General features: G+C 41.1%; 1 protein-coding gene and 1 long non-coding RNA gene across 2 annotated transcripts in view; one reads left to right on the top strand and one right to left on the bottom strand.

Moving 5' to 3' along the window:
- Positions 1-25,325, bottom strand: part of PCCA (propionyl-CoA carboxylase subunit alpha) — a 926,251-nt gene that overhangs the window by 568,546 nt on the left and 332,380 nt on the right. Inside the window, exon 9 of the mRNA XM_075336705.1 lies at positions 11,295-11,373. Coding sequence (XP_075192820.1) covers positions 11,295-11,373 — 79 coding nt within the window. The remainder of the gene's footprint in view (positions 1-11,294; positions 11,374-25,325) is intronic.
- Positions 1-25,325, top strand: part of LOC142291851 (uncharacterized) — a 62,298-nt gene that overhangs the window by 20,500 nt on the left and 16,473 nt on the right. The gene's annotated exons all lie outside the window — the stretch shown is intronic.

Here is a 25,325-nt window from a genome sequence, read left to right as displayed (position 1 = left end):
TCCTCAAACAGCTCAATTAATAGGGAAACTTAAAAAAAAAAAAAAAAGAAGGTGCTGGTCTCAGAAAATAGTGACCAATAAAATACTTTTTTTTCCACTAATTTCTGAACATTTTGTTGCTAATAATAAATAATAATAATAATAATAATAACAATAACAATAATAAAAACACAACACACTCCTGTGTAATTTTTGTATTATTGTCAGTCATACTGACCTGAAAAATCATGCTGCAAATACATTTTTACCATAGAATGAATGCTGCAAAATTAACCCCCTCCCCAAAAAACTGTGAAATTGCAGTTTATTGTTTGCATTTTTTTTTTATTTTTTTTTTTTTTTTTACTTTTCATCACAATTTTTTTCCTCACTTTCCAGTACATTGTATGTAAAAATAAATTTTGCCAAGCAAAACTACAACTTGTCACAAAAAAGCAAGCCCTTATATTATGACTATGGGTCATTGAAGAGGGAGAGAAAAAAAACAAAAATCAGGGAAAGGAAAAAAAAAAAGAAAATTGCGTGTGGAGGGAAGGGGTTAAGGCCAATACAAAGACTACATTATATAGCTACTTAACAGCTAGTTAAAAAATATCTACAATCTAAAGAAAATACGTAAACCTCAGACATATGTTACCACATTTAACCATTTATGTATACGATCTAAACAGACGGACCCTGGGGAGAAGCACATTCTAGCAACACATGGCAATGGTGGGGAATTGCACTGAAAGAACTTAGCCACACAACCCATTCAACAGCCTTATACAAGCAGATTTAGTGAGAACATACATTTTGACAGTAAATAAAACTATAAATATCAGAAACGTAAACCTTTTCAACTGTGGGAGCAATATATATTGTTAAAACAGCATGAGCTGAAAAGCGTTCAATTTTAGGAGTATCAAGCAGCAACAATTGCGAATAAAGCATATGTGCAATCAGAATAGTATTAATACTAATTACACCAAAAAGGCAAGTTCAACCGCCCGATCTCATGTTATATTTATATATGTCGCTCCATCTGATGCTTAGTACTGTGGACACTGGTATTGCTTGTCCGTCTTCCATCTCGCATCTCTAAACTCAATTACAAGCTTATTCAGCTTTTAGCAGATGACGCCATTTTCACGTCACCGTCTTAGGCCGATTTCAGACGTCCGTGTTTCAGGTACGTGTGACATCTGTTTTTAACACGGGTGCCACATGTACCCATGTTATTCTCTGCAGTTACACACACATCCGTGTTTTCACACGGACCCTGTGAGCCCGCACGTACACACTGAGACATGCCATTTTTGTTATCCAGCATCATGGGTGTCACACGGATCCCGCACAGATGTGATCCGTGGGACATCAGTTTGACACGTACCGGAGAAAACACGTGTCTTTGAAATAAAAAGATTTTCTCCTGTATCCAGCGCTGCTGTCTTCAGCTCTGCTGCCTCCTGCTTTTGACCCCCACTAATTATGCACATTGAATATTCACTACACCTCGGACCTGGAAGCAGAAGCAGAGCCAGGAACAGCATCACCGGTGACAGGCAAGTATGTCTGCATTTCTCGGTCCATATACAGACTGCAATGTCCGGACTCACCAGCCTCATAGGAAAGAAAAGGCTGTTGAGCGTGAGACAGAAGACCTGCAGTCAATCTTGTTGTGGTCGAAAGCCGGCCAACATTCACATAATTTACTACTTTAAAAGACATGGACACATTTGGGAGCCTTTTTTTCTCTTCTTTTTACATTACTGCATTAAACTTAGGCTAAAAACATTTTCACAATTGGGTTACATTAACAAGCCTTTGTTTCACTGTCTACTATTGGCTGCAGAATGAATTAGATGGGAATCCATCAGTAAGTTCATTCTGAAGGGCTTAGTAACTAATTTGTCTTTCGATTTGCACTCGACCTTTTCTTATCCATCTAAGAAAAACAGTCCCATTATGCTAATCTGACATTGAGCAGGGTGGGATCAGTTTTTCTCGGAGGTGGAGAGAAAACAAAAATGTCTCCACTTTCTCCATTGTGTCAGTCTATGAAAATTGGACCCACAGACTTGAATGTGTAAGTGGCGTATGATTCTTGTAGAAAAATTGTGCCTTTTGCAATTTGTTCACATGCCGATCTGGTCAGTGAAAAAAATTGTGCAATCTTTTTTTTTTTTTCTTCAATGGATAGAATGGACAGAACAAATATACGTTCCCTTTTTCGGAGCTCCTCTGAACTCATTTATAACAACAGCAGACATGAGTTAAGCTAAACTTTGAAGTGGTCAAAAATGAGTTGAGGGATGTCTGAAAAATACAGAAAAAAAAAGTTACCCCATTGAGAATTCATCAGTGAGCAATTGTAATTAATTCATTATGTAGACAGCATTGTGGAAGGAAACCGAGAGACTTTAAATTTTTTTATGAAACTCAATTACTAAAGTTATTTTATAACAAGATACATGCATTTCAGTATAAAAAAAAAAGTCCCTAAGACATCCAGGGAAGGAGTCTTGCGAGGATAATTTGCATATTCCCAGTGCCTTCTGGGATAAGTGAAGAGTCACCGCGAGCTCAAGGAGAACCGGGTTTTGGCCGTTACAGCCGGAAGGAAGACTTCTGAAAGCCAGGGAAGGAGTCTTGCGAGGATAATTTGCACATTCCCAGTGCCTTCTGGGATAAGTGAAGAGTCACCACGAGCTCAAGGAGAACCGGGTTTTGGCCGTTACAGCCGGAAGGAAGACTTCTGAAAGCCAGGGAAGGAGTCTTGCGAGGATAATTTGCATATTCCCAGTGCCTTCTGGGATAAGTGAAGAGTCACCGCGAGCTCAAGGAGAACCGGGTTTTGGCCGTTACAGCCGGAAGGAAGACTTCTGAAAGCCGCGCCTGTCTTCTTCATTGTGAGCGTGAGTGAGCAAAGTGTGAGCAAAAGTAAGTGTGAGCAGAATTGTTTGTATTTAGTTGTTTAATTACTTAACATTTGTTTAGTGCTATCCCCATTAGAAAATGTGCTCCACTATTGCTAATGAGATCCAGTGTACATCTTGTCTCATGTATGCAGTCCTTGAAAAGCCGTTCGAGGGTGCATACTGTTGTTCGAGATGTGCGCAAGTTGCACGTTTGGAAGCCCAGATACTGGATCTAAATGAGCAGCTGGCAACTCTGAGATGCAATAGCAATATGGAAAGGAGTCTGCTGCTCACTGAGCAGCAGCTTGCTGGGTCAGATGTGGGGGAGGATCGTAGTAGGGAGCGGCAGGACGGTGAGGTAGGTAGCTGGGTGACAGTTAGAAAGGGGGGTAAAGGGAAAAGTGCTAGGAAGGCTAGTCCTGAACTGACACACCCCAATAGGTTTGCAAACTTGGCAGATGAGGGGGATGTCATTACAGGGGTAGCATTGCTGCAGCAAGGCATGACCTCTGAATGCCAGAGGAGTGTCTGCTCCAGTAAGGGGGGGAATAGGAGTGCAGGGCAGGCAAGACAGGTACTGGTAGTGGGGGACTCAATTATTAGGGGGACAGATAGGGCAATCTGTCACAAAGACAGGGATCGCCGAACAGTGTGTTGTCTTCCTGGCGCTCGAGTTCGGCACATCGCTGATCGGGTTGACAGATTACTGGGAGGAGCTGGGGAGGACCCAGCGGTCATTGTACACATTGGCACAAATGACAAAGTTAGAGGTAGGTGGAAGGTCCTTAAAGATGATTTCAGGGAATTAGGTTGTAAGCTTAAAGCATGGATCTCAAAGGTGGTATTTTCGGAAATACTACCTGTGCCACGAGCCACACCAGAGAGGCATAAAGAGATCAGGGAGGTTAACAGGTGGCTCAGGAATTGGTGTAGGAAAGAGGGTTTTGGGTTCCTGGAGAATTGGGCCGACTTTTCAGTTGGTTACAGATTCTATGCTAGGGATGGGCTGCATCTTAATGGGGAGGGTGCAGCTCTGCTGGGGCAGAAAATGGCTAGAAGGTTGGAGGAGTGTTTAAACTAGGAATGGGGGGCGAGGGTATTCACTTTATAGAAGGGGAATGTAGTGCAGATAGTGACCAGGACACAAGTAATGAAATTGGGGGTGGTACGGGGGGAAGGGTTAGGACAGTCAATACAGTAAGCAGGAATATAGGTACAGAGTCATACGTAACGTGCATGTACACTAATGCCCGAAGCCTCACAAATAAGGTGGAGGAATTAGAATTAATATTGTTGGAAGAAAATTATGATATAGTGGGGATATCAGAGACATGGCTGGATGAGAGCTATGACTGGGCTGTTAATTTACAGGGTTATAGCCTATTCAGGAATGACCGTAATAAATAAGCGAGGGGGAGGTGTGTGTCTATATGTAAAATCATCCTTAAAACCCATCCTGCGTGACAACATATGTGAGGGTACTGAGAATGTAGAGTCCCTATGGGTGGAGATAAGGGGGGGGAGAATGAATAATAAAATACTGATAGGGGTGTGTTATAAGACGCCGAATATTATGGAAGAGGTAGAGAATCTCCTCATAAAGCAAATTGATAAAGCAACGAGTCTCGGAGAGGTAATTATTATGGGGGACTTTAACTATCCTGATATAAATTGGGGAACAGAAACTTGCAGTTCCAGCAAAGGAAATAGATTTTTGATAACAATGAAAGATAATTACCTTTCACAAATGGTACAGGACCCCACAAGAGGGGGAGCACTACTAGACCTTGTACTAACCAATAGGCCAGACCGCATATCAAATATACAAGTTGGGGGTTACTTGGGGAATAGTGATCCCAAAATAATAAGTTTTCATGTATTCTTTAGTAAGATGTATAGTAGAGGGGCTACAAGGACACTAAACTTCAGGAAAGCAAATTTTAAACGGTTGAGAGATGATCTTAGTGCAATAAACTGGGATGATGTACTAAGTAATAAAAGTACACAAAGCAAATGGGAGACTTTTATGAGCATCCTGAATAGGGCTTGTGCAGAAAATATACCCTATGGGAACAAACATGCTAGAAATAGGAGGACACCCCTATGGCTAAATAGAGCTGTAAGGGAAGCAATAAAAGAAAAACAGAAAGCCTTAAAATAATTAAAGAGGGTAGGTAGTGATGAGGCATTATATAATTATAGAAAATTAAATAAAATATGTAAAAAGCAAATTAAGTTAGCTAAGTTTGAGACAGAGAGACTCATTGCGAGAGAAAGTAAAAATAATCCTAAAATATTCTTTAACTACATAAACAGTAAAAAACTGAAAAGCGATAGTGTTGGCCCCCTTAAAAATAGTCTTTGTGAAATGGTGGAAGGGGATGAGGGTAAAGCCAACCTGCTGAATGACTTTTTTTCTACGGTTTTTATACAAGAAAATGCCATGGCAGATGACATGACCAGTGATACCACAAATTCACCCTTGAATATTACCTGCTTAACCCAGCAGGAAGTACGCCGCCGCCTCGAAATCACTAAGGTTGACAAATCTCCGGGCCCGGATGGCATACACCCCAGAGTACTACAGGAATTGAGTTCTGTGATAGATAGACCATTATTTTTAATCTTCTCAGATTCCTTAATAACAGGGTCGGTACCGCAGGACTGGCGCATAGCAAATGTGGTGCCAATATTCAAAAAGGGGACAAAAACTGAGCCGGGAAATTATAGGCCGGTAAGTTTAACCTCTACGGTTGGTAAAATCCTTGAGGGTTTCTTGAGAGATGCTATACTGGAGTATCTCAAGAAAAATAACCTTATGACAGAGTATCAACATGGGTTTATGAGGGATCGATCCTGTCAAACTAATTTGATCAGCTTCTATGAAGAGGTAAGTTCAAGCCTGGACCAGGGAAATGCAGTGGATGTTGTGTATATGGACTTTTCAAAAGCTTTTGATACGGTGCCACACAAAAGGTTGGTACATAAAATGAGAATAATGGGGATAGGGGAAAATATGTGTAACTGGGTTAAAAACTGGCTCAGTGATAGGAAACAAAGGGTGGTTATTAATGGTACGTACTCTGACTGGGTCTCAGTTCATAGTGGGGTACCACAGGGGTCAGTATTGGGCCCGCTTCTTTTCAACATATTTATAAATGACCTTGTTGGGGGCATGCGGAGTAGAATTTCAATATTTGCAGATGATACTAAACTCTGCAGGGTAATCAATATAGAGGAGGATAATTTTATATTACAGGGAGATTTATGTAAATTGGAGGATTGGGCTGAGAAGTGGCAATTGAAGTTTAATGTAGATAAATGTAAGGTCATGCACTTGGGTAGAGGAAATAACATTAACATTAAAAAACATTAATAACATATGATTATGTACTTAATTGTAGAACACTGGGTAAAACAGACACAGAAAAAGACTTGGGTGTATGGGTGGATGGTAAACTTCACTTTAGTGGACAGTGTCAGGCAACTGCTGCCAGGGCTAATAAAATAATGGGATGAATTAAAAGAGGTATAAGTGTTCATGAAAAAAATATACTTCTACCTCTGTACAAGTCACTAGTGCGACCGCACTTAGAATACTGTGTACAATTCTGGTCACCGATATATAAGAAGGACATAGCTGAACTGGAGAGGGTGCAGAGAAGAGCCACCAAGATTATTAGAGGAATGGGTGGGCTGCAATACCAAGACAGGTTATTAAACTTGGGGTTATTTAGTTTGGAAAAACGAAGGCTTAGGGGGGATCTAATCACAATGTATAAATATATGAGGGGACAGTACAGAGACCTTTCCAAAGATCTTTTTACACCTAGGCCTGCGACTGGAACACGGGGGCATCCGCTACGTCTTGAGGAAAGAAGGTTTAATCATAATCACAGACGAGGATTCTTTACTGTACGAGCAGTGAGACTATGGAACTCTCTGCCGCATGATGTTGTAATGAGTGATTCACTACTAACATTTAAGCAGAGCCTGGATGCCTTTCTTGAAAAATTTAATATTACCAGTTATGTATATTAGATTTTATGACAGGGTATTGATCCAGGGAACCAGTCTGATTGCCGGATGTGGAGTCAGGAAGGAAATTTTTCCCCATTGGAACTTGTTTGCCACATTGGGGTTTTTTGCCTTCCTCTGGACCAACATGTTAGGCTACGGGTTGAACTAGATGGACTTGAGTCTCCCTTCAACCTTAAAAACTATGATACTATGATCCATGTCACCATATCCTTTACAGACTTTTAAAACATCAGTTGTACATGCCTTTTGAAAAGCTAAAAAAAAATTGAAACAAGTGCGGCCGGTGAACAAATGAAAAAAACAAAAGGCTAGTTTCAAAGTGATTAGCATGGACACTTCTATTAAAGGGAATCTGTCACCAGGTTTTTGCCACCTAATCTGAGAGCAGCATAACATAGGGGCAGAGATCCTGATTCCAGAGATGTGTCACTTACCGTATTTTTCGGACCATAAGACGCACTTTCCCCCCCCCAAATGTTGGGGGAAAGTGGGGGGTGCGTCTTATGGTCTGACTATAGGGCTGCGGTCGGGAATGAGGGTGCTGCGGTCGAGCGGGTCATCGGCGGCACGAGCAAGCTGCAGCAGCACCTGCCGTGACCACGTGGGCCCGCTCATTACATATGCACGCCCATCCTCCCGCCCATCATCTCTCAGCGAAACCGGCGCTGACAGGTGGGCGGGGTGAGTGCATAATTAACAGCCGGCCGTGATCACCCCTGGCAACTACAGCCTGGAGTGATCATGTGCGGCTGTATTCACTGCCCCCCGTGCATCATTATCAGCGCGGGGTGCAGTGAATCAGTGTACTCACCCGTCACCGTGTGTGGAGCCGCCCCCTGCAGCATCGCGATGTCTTCCTGTCTGTGCTGGTCAGCTGATCTGGACACTAGCGAATCGCACAGCGATGACGTCATCGCTGTGTGCGCCGCTAGTGTCCACTAGATCAGCTGACCGCCGACACAGACAGGAAGACGCGATGCTGCAGACAACGGTGACGGCTCCACACAGCAGCGCTGCAGCTGAGACAGAGATAGGTGCTTCAGGGAGTGAGGAAAGGTGAGTATAAACGTTTATTTTTTTTTCTGTGCCACAGGATACAGGCCATTTACCAGGATGGGGATATATCATGAGCAGGATGGATGGGGGTATATCATGAGCAGGATGGATGGGGGTATATCATGAGCAGGATGGATGGGGGTATATCATGAGCAGGATGGATGGGGGTATATCATGAGCAGGATGGATGGGGGTATATCATGAGCAGGATGGATGGGGGTATATCATGAGCAGGATGGATGGGGGTATATCATGAGCAGGATGGATGGGGGTATATCATGAGCAGGATGGATGGGGGTATATCATGAGCAGGATGGATGGGGGGTATATCATGAGCAGGATGGATGGGGGGTATATTATGAGCAGGATGGGGGGTATATGAGCAGGATGATATACAAGGCAGGAGGATCCTTACCAGAATGGGGTACCTTAGTAGAGAATTTGGGGACATTACCCCCATAACAGTGTCAGCAGCAGATCCTCGCCTCCTAACAGTGTGTCATGACCATATTTTTTGGTTAAAATTTTATTTTCCTATTTTCCTCCTCTAAAACCAGGGTGCGTCTTATGGTCAGGTGCGTCTTATAGTCCGAAAAATACGGTACTGGGCTGCTTAGTGTAGTTTTGATAATCTACTTCTGATTAAACAGTGATTTTATGATTTGAAGACTACTTGGCATGCTGCAGGTAGTCCAGCATATTAATGAGCTGTGTATAACTGCTAGATCTGTAGCAGAGAAGCAATTGATTTTATCAAAATTACAGCAAACAGCTCAGTAAGTGACATCGCTGGAATCAGGGTCTCTATCTCTACATTATGCTGCTCTCAGATGGGGGAGCAAAAACAAGATGACAGATTCCCTTCGAGCATTTAAGCAGATGACGGGTAGAGCCTCATTACAAGTAATTATTCGCGTAAACAAAAGGTAAGTCTACAGTGAACTGTAAGGGTGAGTTCACAGATCAGAACTAAATCAAGGGTTGTTTTCAGTTGGGACCCAGCCACTCTCTGCCCTTACTCAGATTGATGTTTGTTGACACATGGTGAGGTTTTAATATTAGAGAGTGTAGGTACTGTCCCAACTGGGTACACCTTGTCACAGTGGGATGGCTTTACGCTTTTTTGATAAAAAATAGTTTTTACCAAGAACCATATGTTTATTTATAGGCATTATGCTTCTATTTAGTTACAGCATGGTATAGGTTTATATTATATTCTTCTTTGGTTTTATATGTCTTATGGCCAGTGTGAACATGAGCTTACAAGCTACATGTATCCGGCTCACTTTTTTGTTTTTTTGTAGTCTTTTGTACGCAGTACAAATAGGATGTGGTAACCTTCTTACTGAGCTGGGCATTTCATCTAATGCTTCCCACGGCTGTGCGTCCAGTTGGGACCCAGTCACTCTCTGCCCTTACTCAGATTAATGTTTGTTGATACATGGCGAGGTTTTAATATTAGAGAGTGTAGGTGTTGTCCCGACTGGGACACCTTGTCAAGGTGGGATGGCTTTACCCTTTTTTGATCAAAAACTAGTGTTTACCAACTACCCTATGTTTGTTTATGTGCATTATGCTTCTATTTAGTTACAGCAGGCTATATGTTCATATTATTTTCTTAGTTTTTTTCAGTGATCATAGCAAATTGTAATTAAAAAAAAGGTACTTGACTATGACCCAAGTTCACACTGAGCTCACGTTAGCAGCACTCTGACACAATTTATGTAAAAAACAGGCGTAAATGTCAAACAAATTTGATCCCCTTTATCCCAATTTATAAGCCCCTTTTTAAAATTTGATAGTTTCTGCCTGTCTAAATATCTAATTCCCAGTCTTACGCTAGAGGTACTGTTTTAGTTAGACAACAACTAAAACACCCAGACATTTTATTTATTCACGTATATAAGGCCATTCAACTATTCAACTACAGACAATAAGTATCATTAAAATGTAGCCAAATACACATTCAAAATTGTTGCTGCAGTTTTGCTCTTTGCCTGGTACACCGCATGCTGGGAAAGAGAGTGAGCAGAAGCTGGGAAACAGTGCTGACTGGCATTATATCCAAAAGGGCCCTTCACTCTTTAGGCACCTAAGTTGCGTCACTGATCATGCTGCAGAATCAGACAGCTCAGTTCGGACCAGAGCAGCACAGGGACCCTAAACCGGATCGGATCATGAGCTCCAGTGATTGTCAGTTTTACATCAGTGTTCTATAGAAAAGAGTTGAAAATGCATATGCTCAGGAACACTGACAGAATAGCAGCGGTGATGAGGAAATTTAATGGTCGTATGGAGCACTGGGGTAAAAAAATATCCTTCGATGAATGGATGAACAAACCTTTTACTGTTATCCCTCTAACTGGCCACAACGAGTTTTGATGCACAAAGCTATCTTTATCAGGTGGTATGAAGATAGCTTTGTCTATCGAAACGCATTGTGGCAAGTTAAGGTACCGTCACACTAAGCAACATCGCTAGCAACATCGCTGCTGAGGCACAACTTGCTAGCGATGTTGCTGTGTGTGACATCCAGCAACAACCTGGCCCCTGCTGTGAGGTCGTTCGTTGTTGCTGAATGTCCTGGACCATTTTTTAAAGAAAAAAAGCATATATCTTTAGAATCTGTATGGTGGATTTAAAAGAAAATACAAAACAAAGAAACAAAAAACTCAGTGGACCTAGGAGAATAAAATAAGAACAAAAACTGGCCATGATAGACCTGGTGACAAGTAATCTTTAAGATTGGACCTAATATAATGTATCTTGTACATCTTATATAGGAAGAAAAATTGAAACAAAAAATAAAATAAATAAAATAGAAGCTTTCCTGATATTAAATAGAACCTTTAGATACACAAGGATTCATTTGAAATCCTTTAGTAGCTTATGGACTTGCTCCAAAATATTCTGTGAACAATCAATATGTAGTTTACATTGGTACGGTTTAGCATTCATACTTGGAGGCATCTGCATTTCATAGCTCCTAATATCACAGCAATGAAATGCACTAAAAAAATACACAATTCTTCAAAATCAATTAAAAATCGCAACATATACAAATAAAATAACCAACTAAAAAAAAATAAATTCAGGATAAAAATACAACATATATTGTTATAGTAAACAAAGACAATAAAAGCTTAAATACGCAGAGCAACAAGAAACAATTATAAGTGTGGGGCCTGTCTTATGACTTCAGATAACTTTGAAGTTATAGCTCAGCACATATCCTCAACACAGAGATGTAGAATTTAGTAGCATTAATCAAAGTTAGCAGTGTGGACAACAGCTCACCTGGTCTCTTCATCATCCCAAGCAATCCTCATGCCTTTCCCACCGCCACCCGCTGAGGCCTTGATCATAACGGGGTAGCCTAACAGCAGGGAGCAATTAAACACAAGTTCAGGCTTTGATCATTTGGTCATATGAACATGACAGTTTGCCACATGCCCCATGTTATAGTAAACAATATATATATTTTTTTATTTCTAAAGTGTTACATGTGTGATTTAGCCCCAAATAGACATAGCTAATAAATATAAGTAATTGAATATTAGAAAGATTTCTCTGTAGTAATAAATCTTAGGAAAACAGTATATAGTGAAAAAAAAAAAAAAAAAAAAAAAATCGAAAAAGTATATTTTCCATATAATATATTCAGATTGTTTTTTTGTGAAATATGATTATTTGATGTGCAGAGAAAAGAAAATGTCCTTTTGTCTTTGTGTAGAGTGGAAGAGCAGAGGACAATCCACTCTGGAGTTAGGACAGTCCAGGGTGTGGGCTACATCAGTAATGTCAGAATATTTAGATCTAGAAAAACCACTTGTAGGTATGCAACAAACCCTCACCATAGCTGCAGTGTGCAAGCTGGAATGTATTGTGCCAGCCTAATGGAAAGTATTGTTATAGCAAAAATATAATCTACAAATTTAAAAAAAAAAAAAAACAAAAAAAAAACTACTCCTAGGATCTGCACAAAAAAGGAAAGTCTCAAAAGATCAAACTCCTAGACCAGTTGTAGCCTTAAGGCTATGTGCCCATGGGAGTTTGTACCTGCGGATATATCCACAGGTAAAAGGTTTCCCGCAGCTGCTCGCTGTAATCCGCAGCTATTTTTAGCTGCAGTAGTACAGCGAAATAGCTGCGGTAAACCTGCGGGCATTCGTGCGACTTACCTGCGGAAGTCCCGGCCTCTATCTCCATAGTGGAGGGCCAGGATTTCCACAGGTAATTCCGCAGAAATAATTGACATGCAATTACGTGCGGCTGCGGGACATCCGCAGCATATTCCGCAGCCGCACGTATCCGCAGCATGTACACAGCACTCCCCATGTCCCATAGGATAACATGGGGAGTGTCTGTACATGCTGAAACCTGCGGATTTATCTGGAAAATCCAGAAAATCCGCGGATTTTCCGCAGATAAATCCGCAGGTTTAATTTCCCGTGGGCACATAACCTAAGGCCATGTACGCACGTGTGCTTTTTTGGCTGCGCTTTTAAAGTGCACTGTTTCAATGACAAAATATATGCATTTTGCTTCCCCAGCAAAGTCTATGAGAAGTCAGAAAATTCCATGCGCATGTTGCTTTTTTTTAGGCAGCATTTTGAATAACAAATATTTGTCAAAATCGTTGCAGAAAAAAAAAGCAGCATGTCATTTCTTCATTGCGTTTTGGTTGCATTTTCCACCCATTGACTTCTCAATCTCAAAACGCACTGTTTAAAACATGGCAAAAAGGCATTGAAAAGGCATCCAAAGCGCATGCGTTTTGGATGCTTTTTTTTGTCAAATGCAGTTTTACAGTTGTCAAAACGCTGCAGTTTAGTTGTCAAGCCAGAACACAGATGTGCGCACAAAGCCTTAGACAGAGAGGAAACCGTGTAACTGAATTTAGCAGTTGGTAGGTTGGTTCTTTTCACGATCAGTGGCACTTGAACTATTGTGAATAGAAAGAAGAGGCTAGATTGGCTGCCAAGATTTGTAGATCTATCTAGGGCAGGGTCAATGAATAAATTAACATTGCAAAGGGCCTAGACATGGCAAGTCAGTAGTGATGGGTGGACCCAGACTGTAAAAGTCCGGATCCACACGGATTCAAAGGTACCCAAGTGCCGGACGCGGGCCAGGAATTTCAGATATTGATATGCATCCAGTATTCCGCAAATTAAAAAAAAGGAAAAAAAAAAAAAGAAAGAAAATAAGAACGACACAAGCACTTCATACTTACAAAGGCTCCGGCGTGGCTGTACACTGTTCCCACAGCTGCCCAATCACTTCCTGGGCTCCATCCATATGCACTGCTTTCCCCGGCCATCCTGTGATTGGTTGCAGTCAGACGCACACCCAGCATGTGTGACAGAATCTGACTGCAACCAATCACAAGCACTGTCTGCAGGTCAGTATTGCGGTGTAAAAATAAATGAAACAATTGGTGTAGGGCCCACCATAATATGATACCCAGCACAGATAAAGCCGACAGCTAAAGGCTGCAACTGGCCTCAACTGGCTGTGTATGAAAATAAGAGGAACCGCATGCAGCTTTTGTTTGTTTGTTTTTTTTTCAATTACTTAAATAAATAAATACATTTTTTTAAAAAAAGGGCGTGTAATCCCCCTCAATTTTGATACCTAGCCATGATAAAGCCCAACGCTGGGGGCTGGAATTCTCAGCCTGGGGAGTCCCATGGTTATTGGAACCTCCCAGGCTAAGAATAGCAGCGTACAGCTGCCCCGGAATTGTCACATCCATTAGATAACCGGTCCCAGTTACTTGCGAGTCCGCTCATCGCTACAAGTCAGTGAATTATCGATAACATACTTCATGATACACATTTAACTACTTTAGAGGGATATTCTCAAATTTTATAGATATCACATAAACTTATCACAAGTTTATGGCCTATCTACAATATTTTCTATAACTATAGTAAATATGGGTAGGAACTTTTATTTCATGGGTATTCTGGCCACCTCTACACTAAGCATTCATTAGAGCCCCATTCTCAAGATAGGTGCAGGTTCCATTAAGGAGAACAACATCTAAAATACGTTTATAGCACATTATGTGGATATGCCATAATTTGTTTAAAGATGTGTGATACCAATGTGATATGACTGAAGAATGAGTGTGATTAGATAGGGATCATAATCAAAAGATATAGTGATCCCAGATATTATTTGATCCATTAATAATTCAGTATCAGAGAGAGATGTCCTCTGGCTGACCCATTTTTACCATGATGAAGAATACATGTCAAACAGATCTTGAACAAACCACTATTATGAGGAAGTAATGTTTACAGTTCCACAGTCAGGAAACTTGTGGTTAGTTGACAACAGGTGTAAAGAAGCTTGCATGTAAAATTCACGGCTCTCCAGGAAACTGTGGTCGGCCAGTGGTCAACTGGCAAAATGTGCAGGAAACTACTTGTGCCCACAGCAGCTTGTGGTCAAGTTACATGAACATGACTCAGCTGTCACATGCTGGTCACCAATTCACCACTCAGTGCACATGACGTACAAAGTTTTGCTATAAAAAGATAGGACTCGCTTAGTGAAATTGGGGACATTTACAGGACGCTCAAGAGTGGACGCACTGTTCCTGTGATGCAGATGTTGTTCCTTCTCACTAATCGAGTCCCTCTGATGAGAAAGGCGCGCTACAACATACGGTAATGTTGATGCATATTTCTGTTATTGTATAAAGATTCTATGACTATTAAGTAGTTCTAATGCCTATGTACCATTGATTATTCATGTGCTATTAAAATAAATAATATCTTGCTATAAAGAATATTAGTATTCGTGCCTGATTAGAATATTAGTGAGCGCTTCGTAAGTACGGGCTTTCAGACCCTTTTTAGGAGAATTTAGCAAGACAAGATGGGACAATATCCTTTAAGAAAAATGGCCTCCACTTTCACAGGATTGATATGCATCATTAAAAATCTGTTGATGGATCTAAAAAACAAAAACATAAAAAAAACACATTTAAGAAATCCAAATATATTTGAACTGGTAGCAAAGGTGAAGATAAATAAAAAAAACCTTGGAGAATGTATACTAAGAATGGTTTGTATTAAAAAAAAAACATTTTTTTTGCCATTATAAAGGATTTGGAAAAGAACAATATAATTTGGGAAGAATAGCAGCTACATACATTTCTTTGGGGCTTGCTTGTCTGCAGCTGCTTATTGAGACATAAAACTATTAACAGTAAGATAAGATACCTAGCAAGTACCAGTAGTCATAAATAGATTTCTTCAAAAATCAGCTGCACAAAATTGAAAGCCGCAAAAATTGTCGCTGTATAAAGCCATCACAACAAAATATGCACCATGTTTAAGCGGCCACAATAAAATGGTGAAAACCACAACTGTCCATGGATGGTGTCTAGTATTGCAGCTCAATATGGCTCCGAAAACAATCTGAGTGACGTCAGTTTTGGGAAGAAAAAAAACATGTCTTATTTTTAATTCACTTCAATCCTTTAACTATATTTAGATGTATCAGAAGATCCTATAATGTAGACTTTAATTTTAATAAGAAAAAGTACTAAAAAGTGACAGCTTTTTTTCTATTTATTTATTTTCTGCATAGTAGATGTCATAGAATATTTTAGCTACACGATTATAGGGGTGGCCATTTACCTGAACTTTCACTAACAGCATTTAAAATACGAGGGTAAACCTTGAGGGGTTTAAAATAAAAAGGGACACACGCGGCGCCACTCTAAATGTAGTAGTTCAAATACATAAATAATGATTAAGAAATGTGCATAAATTGCACTTACCTTGTTTCAAGTTAGATCAAACCCATAGATCCTGTTATTTTACCTGAAGGCTATCTTTTTTTTTAAGATTTTTAGCCGAAACGCGTTGTAATATTTTATGTAATATTTTATAGTAGCCGAATAAAAATTCTTCTGATATAATATATTTGGGGATCAGCGCCCTGTTTTTTGGATTCAAAGGATTTTCAAGCACTTCAATTAACAGTATTTAAAGAAATTTTTATTTCTAGCAGCCACATGTGCCACAAAAAGCAATAAGGCTATGACGCATTGACATCCATAGGAAAGTTCTCTAGGCATGTGTTATCTGCTGAAGATAGACTCTACAACTTGGCTTAGGGCTCTTTCAGACAAGCGTATTTGTGTGCCGTATCCTGTCAATGTGCCAAATGGACCACACACAAACATCATATGGGAGCAATGCAAGTGAATGGGCTAGTGCAAATGAATGTTTAATCATAGGGCTATTGGTACACGTGAGCAAAAAAAAAAAACCAGAAGAAAAACACAACATGCACTACTCTAACCAGTTTTAAGGTCATCGCCTTCCAGTCAACTCAATTTTCATGAAAAAAAAAATTAAGGAAGTATCATTCAGACATTGTCCGGTAACAAAGTGACTATCATATTTTAAATATACAATATAATGTAGCTCTGTCTCATTCAATAAGAAGACTAGGTGAAAAGAAGGCTGTGATGTTGGTTTATGTGGAATTATGTGGAATGAAGGAGGGCATTGTGATACTACACTATACAATATACTTAATGTCAGCCATTTCTTGATCAAGTGCACTTATGTAAATTTGGTTACTTGCAGGTTTTTAATTTCCATGAGTTTTTAACTGCATTTTTGCTGTTGCGGTTTTCGTCTTTTTTGGTGTGTTATGCTTTTAGAAAAGATGCTTTGATTTTGTTACTTCCTGGTACGTGGCTTTGAAAAAACTTTATTGATATAATTAGGTATGAGTTACAGGTTTTCTTTTGTTTGGTTGGTTTTTATCGGATAAGATTTTTATTGAATTTTTTAAACACAAAACATAGTATAACCTTAATAAAAGTATCCATACAAACCCCTCTGCTCCCATAGCCCCCTATCCCTACTCGTCTCTAAACAGTGTATGCATAGAAAAAATAAATATTGATACAGAAAATTACAGCAATTACAACAATGCTCAAAATTGTTACCACATATAGCTATTGGCTTATTACCAATACAAAGGAATGAAAAAGGAAACCAGGATAGTTTTTTAACCTGATAAGTCTCATGAGTATTTCCAATAAAACTTATCACTATACTCCATTAACTATTAGCAAGTTAAGCCCCTATTAAAAAGAGCAAAAATTGGGCGGAAAATCATTATTGGTTGAAAGAGTGACATTCGCACTGTGTATTAGCTGCTAGCGATCGAAAAATGGTTCGATTCTCGCAAAACCAGATCTTTCAACTTGCTTAAAAATTGATGATTGTCGGCGTAAAATTTCACCATGTAATATGTGGCTACCACCTCGTCATATATGCTTTTATGAACTAGCGACTTTCCAGTAACTGCTAAAGCATTCTTTTGAGCGAACATTTGCGTGTGTAATAACATGCTTGTCGATAGTAATAGTTAAAAAATGTTACTGTATAAAAGGGCCTGTAGGGTCCATCTGCAAACTATGCCCTATTATAATCCAGATGCTTACCCTGCTAATCCTAATAGGGACAAAATAGATAGACCAAGATAGGATCTCCATCTTCCCTATATCTTATCCTATATTTATTTATAGCCTTTTGATTATTGTAGACTCCCTCCTCTAGCCAAACCAGCATTTTCTCAATTCTCTTAGCCTAGGAGTGGAACTATCTAAACAGTGCGACTAGTGATGGGCGGATCTACGGGTCCTGTAGACTCTGTTTCCCGGCCGCTTCGGATACTGCGTCAGATCATTGCTGTGACCCCCGGTAAGCACCACTGACTAAAAGACCTTGCATAACGTCATAGCCATGAGACCAGTCTGGTGTGAATGTTGTACAGACATTGGCTTACAGACTGGTCACATAACTATGTCGTCATCAAAGGTCCTGGAATCAGGAAGGTGGAATCATACCCTCACTGTCATCCTGCTTCTCGCTCTGTACAGAGTGATGTAGCAGAGCTGACAATGCTCTCTCTGCTTCTCATTTTGTATAAACTGTCTATAGCTTTGTATTCTCAGATGGTACTAAGCCCGAAATTCATGGTGTCATGCCAAATTAGACATGGCCACCATGAATTTCTAGTAAGAAATTAGAGGTAACATTTGGTTAGGAACCCCATAAATAAGAGATTACCGTGAAGTTGGTATAGGGCCGTAATGAATTGATCAATACATTAGCTAAATATCTTTTTTTTTTTTTCAAATAATCCTCAGCAGTTATGCAATGTCACATTTAATTTTTTTCCCATTTTTCATATGGCTAGTTGTATTTTTCATTCCTTATGCATCATAAAGCAGTTATGCTTGTTCATATTTCTCTGAATTTGGTGTGCAGCTTTCACTTCATATAGATTGTGTATTTTTTGGCTAGCACTCTGTTCACATTTACAATGGTGTTCCAGCAGTCATTTTGATTGTTAATAACTACAGCTGTGACAATCTCTGAGCTTCACCAGTGGACAATTGTGGGAACAAGGAAATTATGTCCCAATGTTCAGGGTTAATTACACAAATATCCTGCTCCTGAATGTCTTTTGGTCCTAATGGATGGGTCAAGATGAATTGCGCCAGCAGTGACGTATAAAATCTAGAAACAGCTCATTTTACACAACTGTAGTTTGAAACCACTGTAAATAGTAAATGTCTGATTACATGAGTTTTTAATGCATTTTCGCAGTGGAAATGCACTAAACTTTTTTTAAATGCATTTTTTACCCAAAAATGGAGAAACAATAATAATGCGGCCATGAATATGTGAATATGATTATGCACTTGCCTTTGTTTTCCCATACAAAAACTCAGACAAGCCAGTTCCACAGAAATACTTTCATTCAAGTTTTACTACAAGGCTATGAAGATTTTGTCCTGTGCAGTTCTGATTCCCAACTGCGTGAATAGTTCAGTAAATTAGCAATTCATGCAAACTATCTTAAGTTGTAAAAAGTCTGGCATTCCTGTCTATACCACACAATGATGGCATTGTCTACAGCAGGTGAATACACAGTTGCAATATATCTATATTGATCAAATCTTTATTTTTATATAGCGCTAACATATTTCGCAGCGCTTTACATACATCAGGAACACTGTCCCCTTTGGGGCTCACAATCTAAAGTCCCTGTCTGTATGTCTTTGGAGTGTGGGAGGAAACCGGAGTACCCGGAGGAAACCCACGCAAACACGGGGAGAACATACAAACTCCTTGCAGATGGTGTCCTTGGTGGGATTTGAACCCAGGACCCCAGCGCTGCAAGACTGTAGTGCTAACCACTGAGCCACTGTGCCGCCCCTGATGTCATTTGTACTGTGGTTCAGATTCCAGTCCAATGGATACAAATGGTTGTTGTTGGCTCATTGTTAACGGGTTGTTGGACAAGCCCTTCTAAGACCATATGACATGATATACGCCTACAAAATACTGGAAAATGTGGTCAAGAATAGTGAAGGGTGAACACGAACTGTAAAGTTCACGGTCCATACCAGACACCTAGTGTCCGTGCATTTACCTTGAACACTGAGTTCTCAGGGAACTCCATGTAACTGTTTGGATTCGGCCACCCGTATAATTAAAAAAAATTAACAAAGGAAAAAGAAAGAAAATAAGTAATAAAGCAGGAACTTTATACTTACAGAGTGTCCCACACGGCTGTAACACTACTTCCGGGTCCACTCATTAACCCTCCTACATATTCCCTCCTTCCACCGCCCACCGTCAGTCCCAGCGTCACAGATTGGCTGCAGTAAGACTGCGCCCTCACCCTGTGTGACAGTGTCTGTGATTGGTTGGAAGCACACACACACACTGTGTCCATACAGTAGTGTAAAAAATAAATTTGTTTAGAGTACCCCCATTTTGTGATACCACTGCAGATAAAGTAAATGGCTACAGACTGCAGCCCCCAGCCATGCTCGTTATCTTGGCAGTTTATCAAAATAAGAGGAACCCTATGCATCTTTTTTTAATTACTTAAATAATTTTTAAAAACCGGTGTGCGGTCCCTTCCAATTATGATACCCACCCATAATAAAGCCGACAGCTGGGAGCTGGTATTCTCAAGCTGGGGAGGCCCATGGTTATTGGGGCCCCCTGCCTAAAAATAGCAGCCTGCAGCGACTAAGAATTGTTGTGTCCATTAAATGAGACAATCTCAGCACTTTACCCAGCTCATCTGAAACTTACGCTGAAACTTATACAAATTCTTGCACCAAGTCTGCATCTTCCGGCAAAAAAACGCATAAATCGTATCAAAACCGCATAGCGTTTAGACGTGATTTTTGGGCAGAAGATGCAGGTTTGGTGAGGGAATTTGGTGTATAACTTTCAGCACCAAATCTAAATCTGCTGGAAAAATATTGCATCAAAACTGCATCACGTTTTGATGCGTCTTTTCACCAGGAGATACAATATTGGTGCATGAATATGGTGTATAAATTTCAGCACCATATTTGCATGTCTTTACAAAAAAAACGTGGTTTTCTTTTATTATTTTTTTACCACTATAGAGATGCAGCCAGCATGTGCGATTCCAAGCAATCACAGACGCGGTCATACAGGGTGGGGGAGCGTGATCTGACTGCAACCAATCACACGCCGGGACTGCCGGTGGGCGGTAGAAGCAGTGAATATGTATGAGGTTAATGAGTGGTCCTGAAAATGTTGTTACAGTAGCGAGGGAGACACTTTTTTTTTTTTTCTTTACCCGTGTGGCCAGATTTGAATATTTACACGGAGTTCCCTGAGAGCTCAGTGTTTGGGGTCGGTGCATGGATACTAGGTATCCAGTACGGACCTCATACTTTATAGTTTGGGTTCGCCCATCACGAGTAATGACTAATTATCGTAATGATTTTTCTTTACATAAGACTGATCTTAATAGATTAATAGTCAGACCACACTATTATGCACACAGAACAGTCTATTAACTTGCACGTAGATGATCAACAGTAGTATAAAAGGGACAGTCGACACATAAGGCTATGTGCCCACGCGGCGTTTTGGTTTTTTTTTTAGTTTTTTAAATGTGTGTTTTTCCTTGCTTATTTTAATCAATAAAAGCAAGGAAAAAGCATCAAAGCAATGTCTATGAGAATCCTGACTTGCTGTGCACACACTGCTTCTTTTATCTTGCAGATTTGTTGTTGAAAAAAGAAGCAGTATGTCAGTTGTTTCTGCTTTTTTCTTCTGGATTTCTATAATCCCCTGCAATGCTTTATCACTACAGGGTATTATAGCGCAGTACTTCGCCTCACACAATGTGTATACAGCATGGTCTCTGAGGCTCTTCGGAGCTCAGTAACCAGGGGTTGTCATAGTGACAACCCAGGTTTATTATGGCAGCGATCAAGTCCCTGTGATCGCATTACAGGGACCCGATTGCCAGGGAGAGGTAAGCGATTCCTCTCCCTACCATCTGAATGCTGCGATCGCACTGCGCTTGCAGTATTCAGGGGGTTATATCATGCTGGGAGCGGTGCAAGCAGCGCTCCAGGCAGTGAGGGCCGGGTCCCGACTGTAAGATTAGCTGAAGACCTGGCGGCGATCGCGAGTTACAGCACCTGAATCCCTGCGATCACCATGACTAAAAATAAAGGACAAAAAGAAGGAAAAACACAAGTGAAAAAAATGCACAAACGCAATAAAAAATGCATGTTTTTTTAGCTGCTTTTTTCCTGCAAAAAACATTTTTTTGTGTGCAGAAAAGAAGCACACAAAAAACGTGGGCACAAAACCTAAGTGTACCCTGTGATGATAGCCATGAGTGCCATTGTTCAGACTTCAGCTGCTACAGTAACTCATCAGCACCCTGTGATCACAATGTGGTGGTGGGGAGAGGGATGAGATGATAGGGGGAGGGGTGGTGCTGTAGTATGTCCCCTTTCCCCCTAGGCTAAGCACATACTGTATATACCGCTGTTGCAATTGAATATGGTATTCAAGGGGTTAAGCTGCAGAGATTGCATTCAGTATTCCAAATGTCAGGTTAAATGCTAAATATTAGTTACAATCCTGCTCCTGTCTCTGATTTTGTGGGAGCATTGGTGGTACATGCAAGATTGTCCATTAAAGAGAACCTGTCATGTGAAAAAATGCTAGTAACCTGCATATATGGGGTTAATCTGACAGTCCCTCTGCATTAGTACCAGCTGTCAGTCAGTGTAGGGGGCATGGCTACATCCAGCACATTCCATACACTGAGTGGTCACTTAACCCAAGCCGATGCCACCCTAGTGACTAAAAACCAAACACTATCTGGAGAAATAAAGTTCTTTTTGGCCAGGCAGTCTGCAGGTTAATTGCATTTTTACACATGATAGGTTGCCTTTAACAAAAGGTACAAAAAACAACTTCTAACAACCGTATATATTCATCATTGGTAGAGAAAGGTATTAAATAAATAAGAGGTCAAGCCTGAAATCTTTTCACAATTCTATTAGGGAATCCTCCATATGTAAAGGAAAAAAGTATTCAACAAATAGAAGTGGATTTTTGTTTACTATTAGAGTAGTAGGAAAATGGAATTCTCTGCCTGAGAAAAGTGTGATGATAAATACATTACGAAACTTAGGGGTACTTTGCACGTTGCGACATCGCTACTGCAATATCGTCGGGGTCAAATCGAAAGTGACGCACATCCGGCGTCAGTAACGACGTCGCAACGTGTAAAGCCTAGATGCGCCGATTAACAATCGCAAAAGCGTCGTAAATCGGTGATCTGTGTAGTGTCGGTTATTTTCATAATGTCGCACCAATAGGAGATACGACGTTGTTCCTCGTTCCTGCGGCAGCACACATCGCTGTGTATGAAGCCGCAGGAGCGAGGAACATCTCCTTACCTGCCTCCACCGGCTATGCGGAAGGAAGGTGGTGGGCGGGATGTTTACGTCCTGCTCATCTCCGCCCCTCCACTGCTATTGGACGGCTGCCGTGTGACATTGCTGTGACGCCGCACGACCCGTCCCCTTAGGAAGGAGGAGGGTCGCCGGCCAGAGCGAAGTCGCAGGGCAGGTAAGTGCGTGTGAAGCTGCCGTAGCGATAATGTTTGCTACGGCAGCTATCACAAGATATTGCATGTGCGACGGGGGCGGGTGCTATCGCGCTCGGCATCGCTAGCATCAGCTAGCGATGTCGCAGTGTGCAAAGTACCCCTTAGAAACAGGCCTGGATGTTTTTACTGAATGTAGTAATAATACATTTTATGGTTACTTGATTGCTGGAGATTAACTGTTGATGCAAGGATTTAGTCATGGAATTAAGACTAATATTTTTTTTCTCCTCACTAAGATAAGGAAATAACCCATGTTAAGAGAGAAAAAAAACAGCTTTCTACAGTGACTAAAGTCCCTGGTAGGGTTGTTCGGGGAATGTTACAACCCAGAAGGTCTGATATGCCAGAGAGACCTGGCGATCCTGTGGTTGTCAGGTCTTCTAGAAGCATTAGTGGTGCAGTTGTTTCTATTAACCCCTTCACCCCAAGCATTTTTTAACCTTCATGACCAGGCACATTTTTTCAATTATGACCAGTGTCATTTTCTGAGTTAATAGTGCTGGAAGGCGTCAACCTGTTCCAGTGATTCAGAGACTGTTTTTCCATAACATATTGTACTTTATGATAATTGTAATTTTAAAAAATATCGGGAATTTGGCCAAAATTTTGAAAAGGTCACGATTTTCATACTTTGAATTTTTCTCCCCTTAAACCATAAAGTTGTGTCACACAAAATAGCTAATAAATTACATTTCCCACATGTCTACTTTACATTTGCAGAATTTGTTAAACAATTTTTTTTTTGGTTAGGAAGTTGAAAGGGTTAAAAATTTAAAAAAAAATTATATTTTTTAGAACAAAATTTCCAAAACTAATTGTTTTAGGGACCACATCACATTTGAATAAAATTTGAGAGGCCGAGGTGACAAAATACCCCAAAGTGACACCATTCTAAAAATGCACCCCTCAAATCAGCTCAAAATCACATCCAAGAAGTTTATTAACCCTTTAGGTACTTCACAGGAACTAAAGCATTATGGAAGGAAAAAATTAAAATTTCACTTTTTCACACAAAAATGTTTCTTTAGCCTCAAATTTTCAATTTTCACAAAGGTAACAAGAGAAAATGCACTGAACAATTCGTCGTGCAATGTCTCCAGAGCACACCGATACCCCATGTCAGATGGAGATGGAAATCTACTGTTGGGCCACACAACAGAGCTTGGAAAGGAAGCAGCGCCATTTGCACTTTAAAGAGCAAAATTGTCTAAAATAGAAAGTGGGTGCCATGTCGCGTTTGTAGAGCCTGCGATGTGCCAAAACAGTGCCACACACACACACACACACACACGTGAACTCATTTTGGACCTCTAGACCTCTTAAAGGAGTTGTCCGACAAACACCAAATATTTTTTAAACCAATCTGTGCTGTATTGTCATATAAAACACCCCTACATTATTTTTTTTTGTTTTCTAACTTTTATTCCTCTTAAATTATCCGTTTATTCTCTGCAGACACTTGGTATACTTGCAGCTTAACCAAACATGATATTTTCCTATGCCGAACCTCACAGTCAGAGCTGGCACCGCCCGACCTCGCTGTCCAGCCCCGCAATCTGCACACTCATTGGCTGTCAGTATTCTGCCCAGCACTGACCTCTCATCACTACAGCATTGGAAATAACAGCACCACATATAGGGCTCTGCAGGCCCCGCCACATATAGGGCTCTGCAGGCCCCGCCACATATAGGGCTCTGCAGGCCCCGCCACATATAGGGCTCTGCAGGCCCCGCCACATATAGGGCTCTGCAGGCCCCGCCACATATAGGGCTCTGCAGGCCCCGCCACATATAGGGCTCTGCAGGCCCCGCCACATATAGGGCTCTGCAGGCCCCGCCACATATAGGGCTCTGCAGGCCCCGCCACATATAGGGCTCTGCAGGCCCCGCCACATATAGGGCTCTGCAGGCCCCACCACATATAGGGCTCTGCAGGCCCCGCCACATATAGGGCTCTGCAGGCCCCGCCACATATAGGGCTCTGCAGGCCCCACCACATATAGAGCTCTGCAGGCCCCACCACATATAGAGCTCTGCAGGCCCCACCACATATAGAGCTCTGCAGGCCCCACCAAATATAGGGCTCTGCAGGCCCCACCACATATGGAGCTCTGCAAGCCCCACCACATATAGGGCTCTGCAGGTGTCGCGGGCGGGGAGGACGCCGCCGCTGCTGCGCTCTCGCCAACGCTCGGGTCCGGCGCTGCTGCGGCTGCTGCTGCTCGGTGGCTCGAGCGGTGGGCCGGATCCGGGGACTCGAGCGGCGCTCCTCGCCCGTGAGTGAAAAGGGTGGTTGGTTTG

Source organism: Anomaloglossus baeobatrachus, chromosome 2, assembly GCF_048569485.1.
Source record: "Anomaloglossus baeobatrachus isolate aAnoBae1 chromosome 2, aAnoBae1.hap1, whole genome shotgun sequence".
Classification (NCBI taxonomy): domain Eukaryota; kingdom Metazoa; phylum Chordata; class Amphibia; order Anura; family Aromobatidae; genus Anomaloglossus; species Anomaloglossus baeobatrachus.
This window is presented reverse-complemented; position numbering and strand designations above follow the sequence as displayed.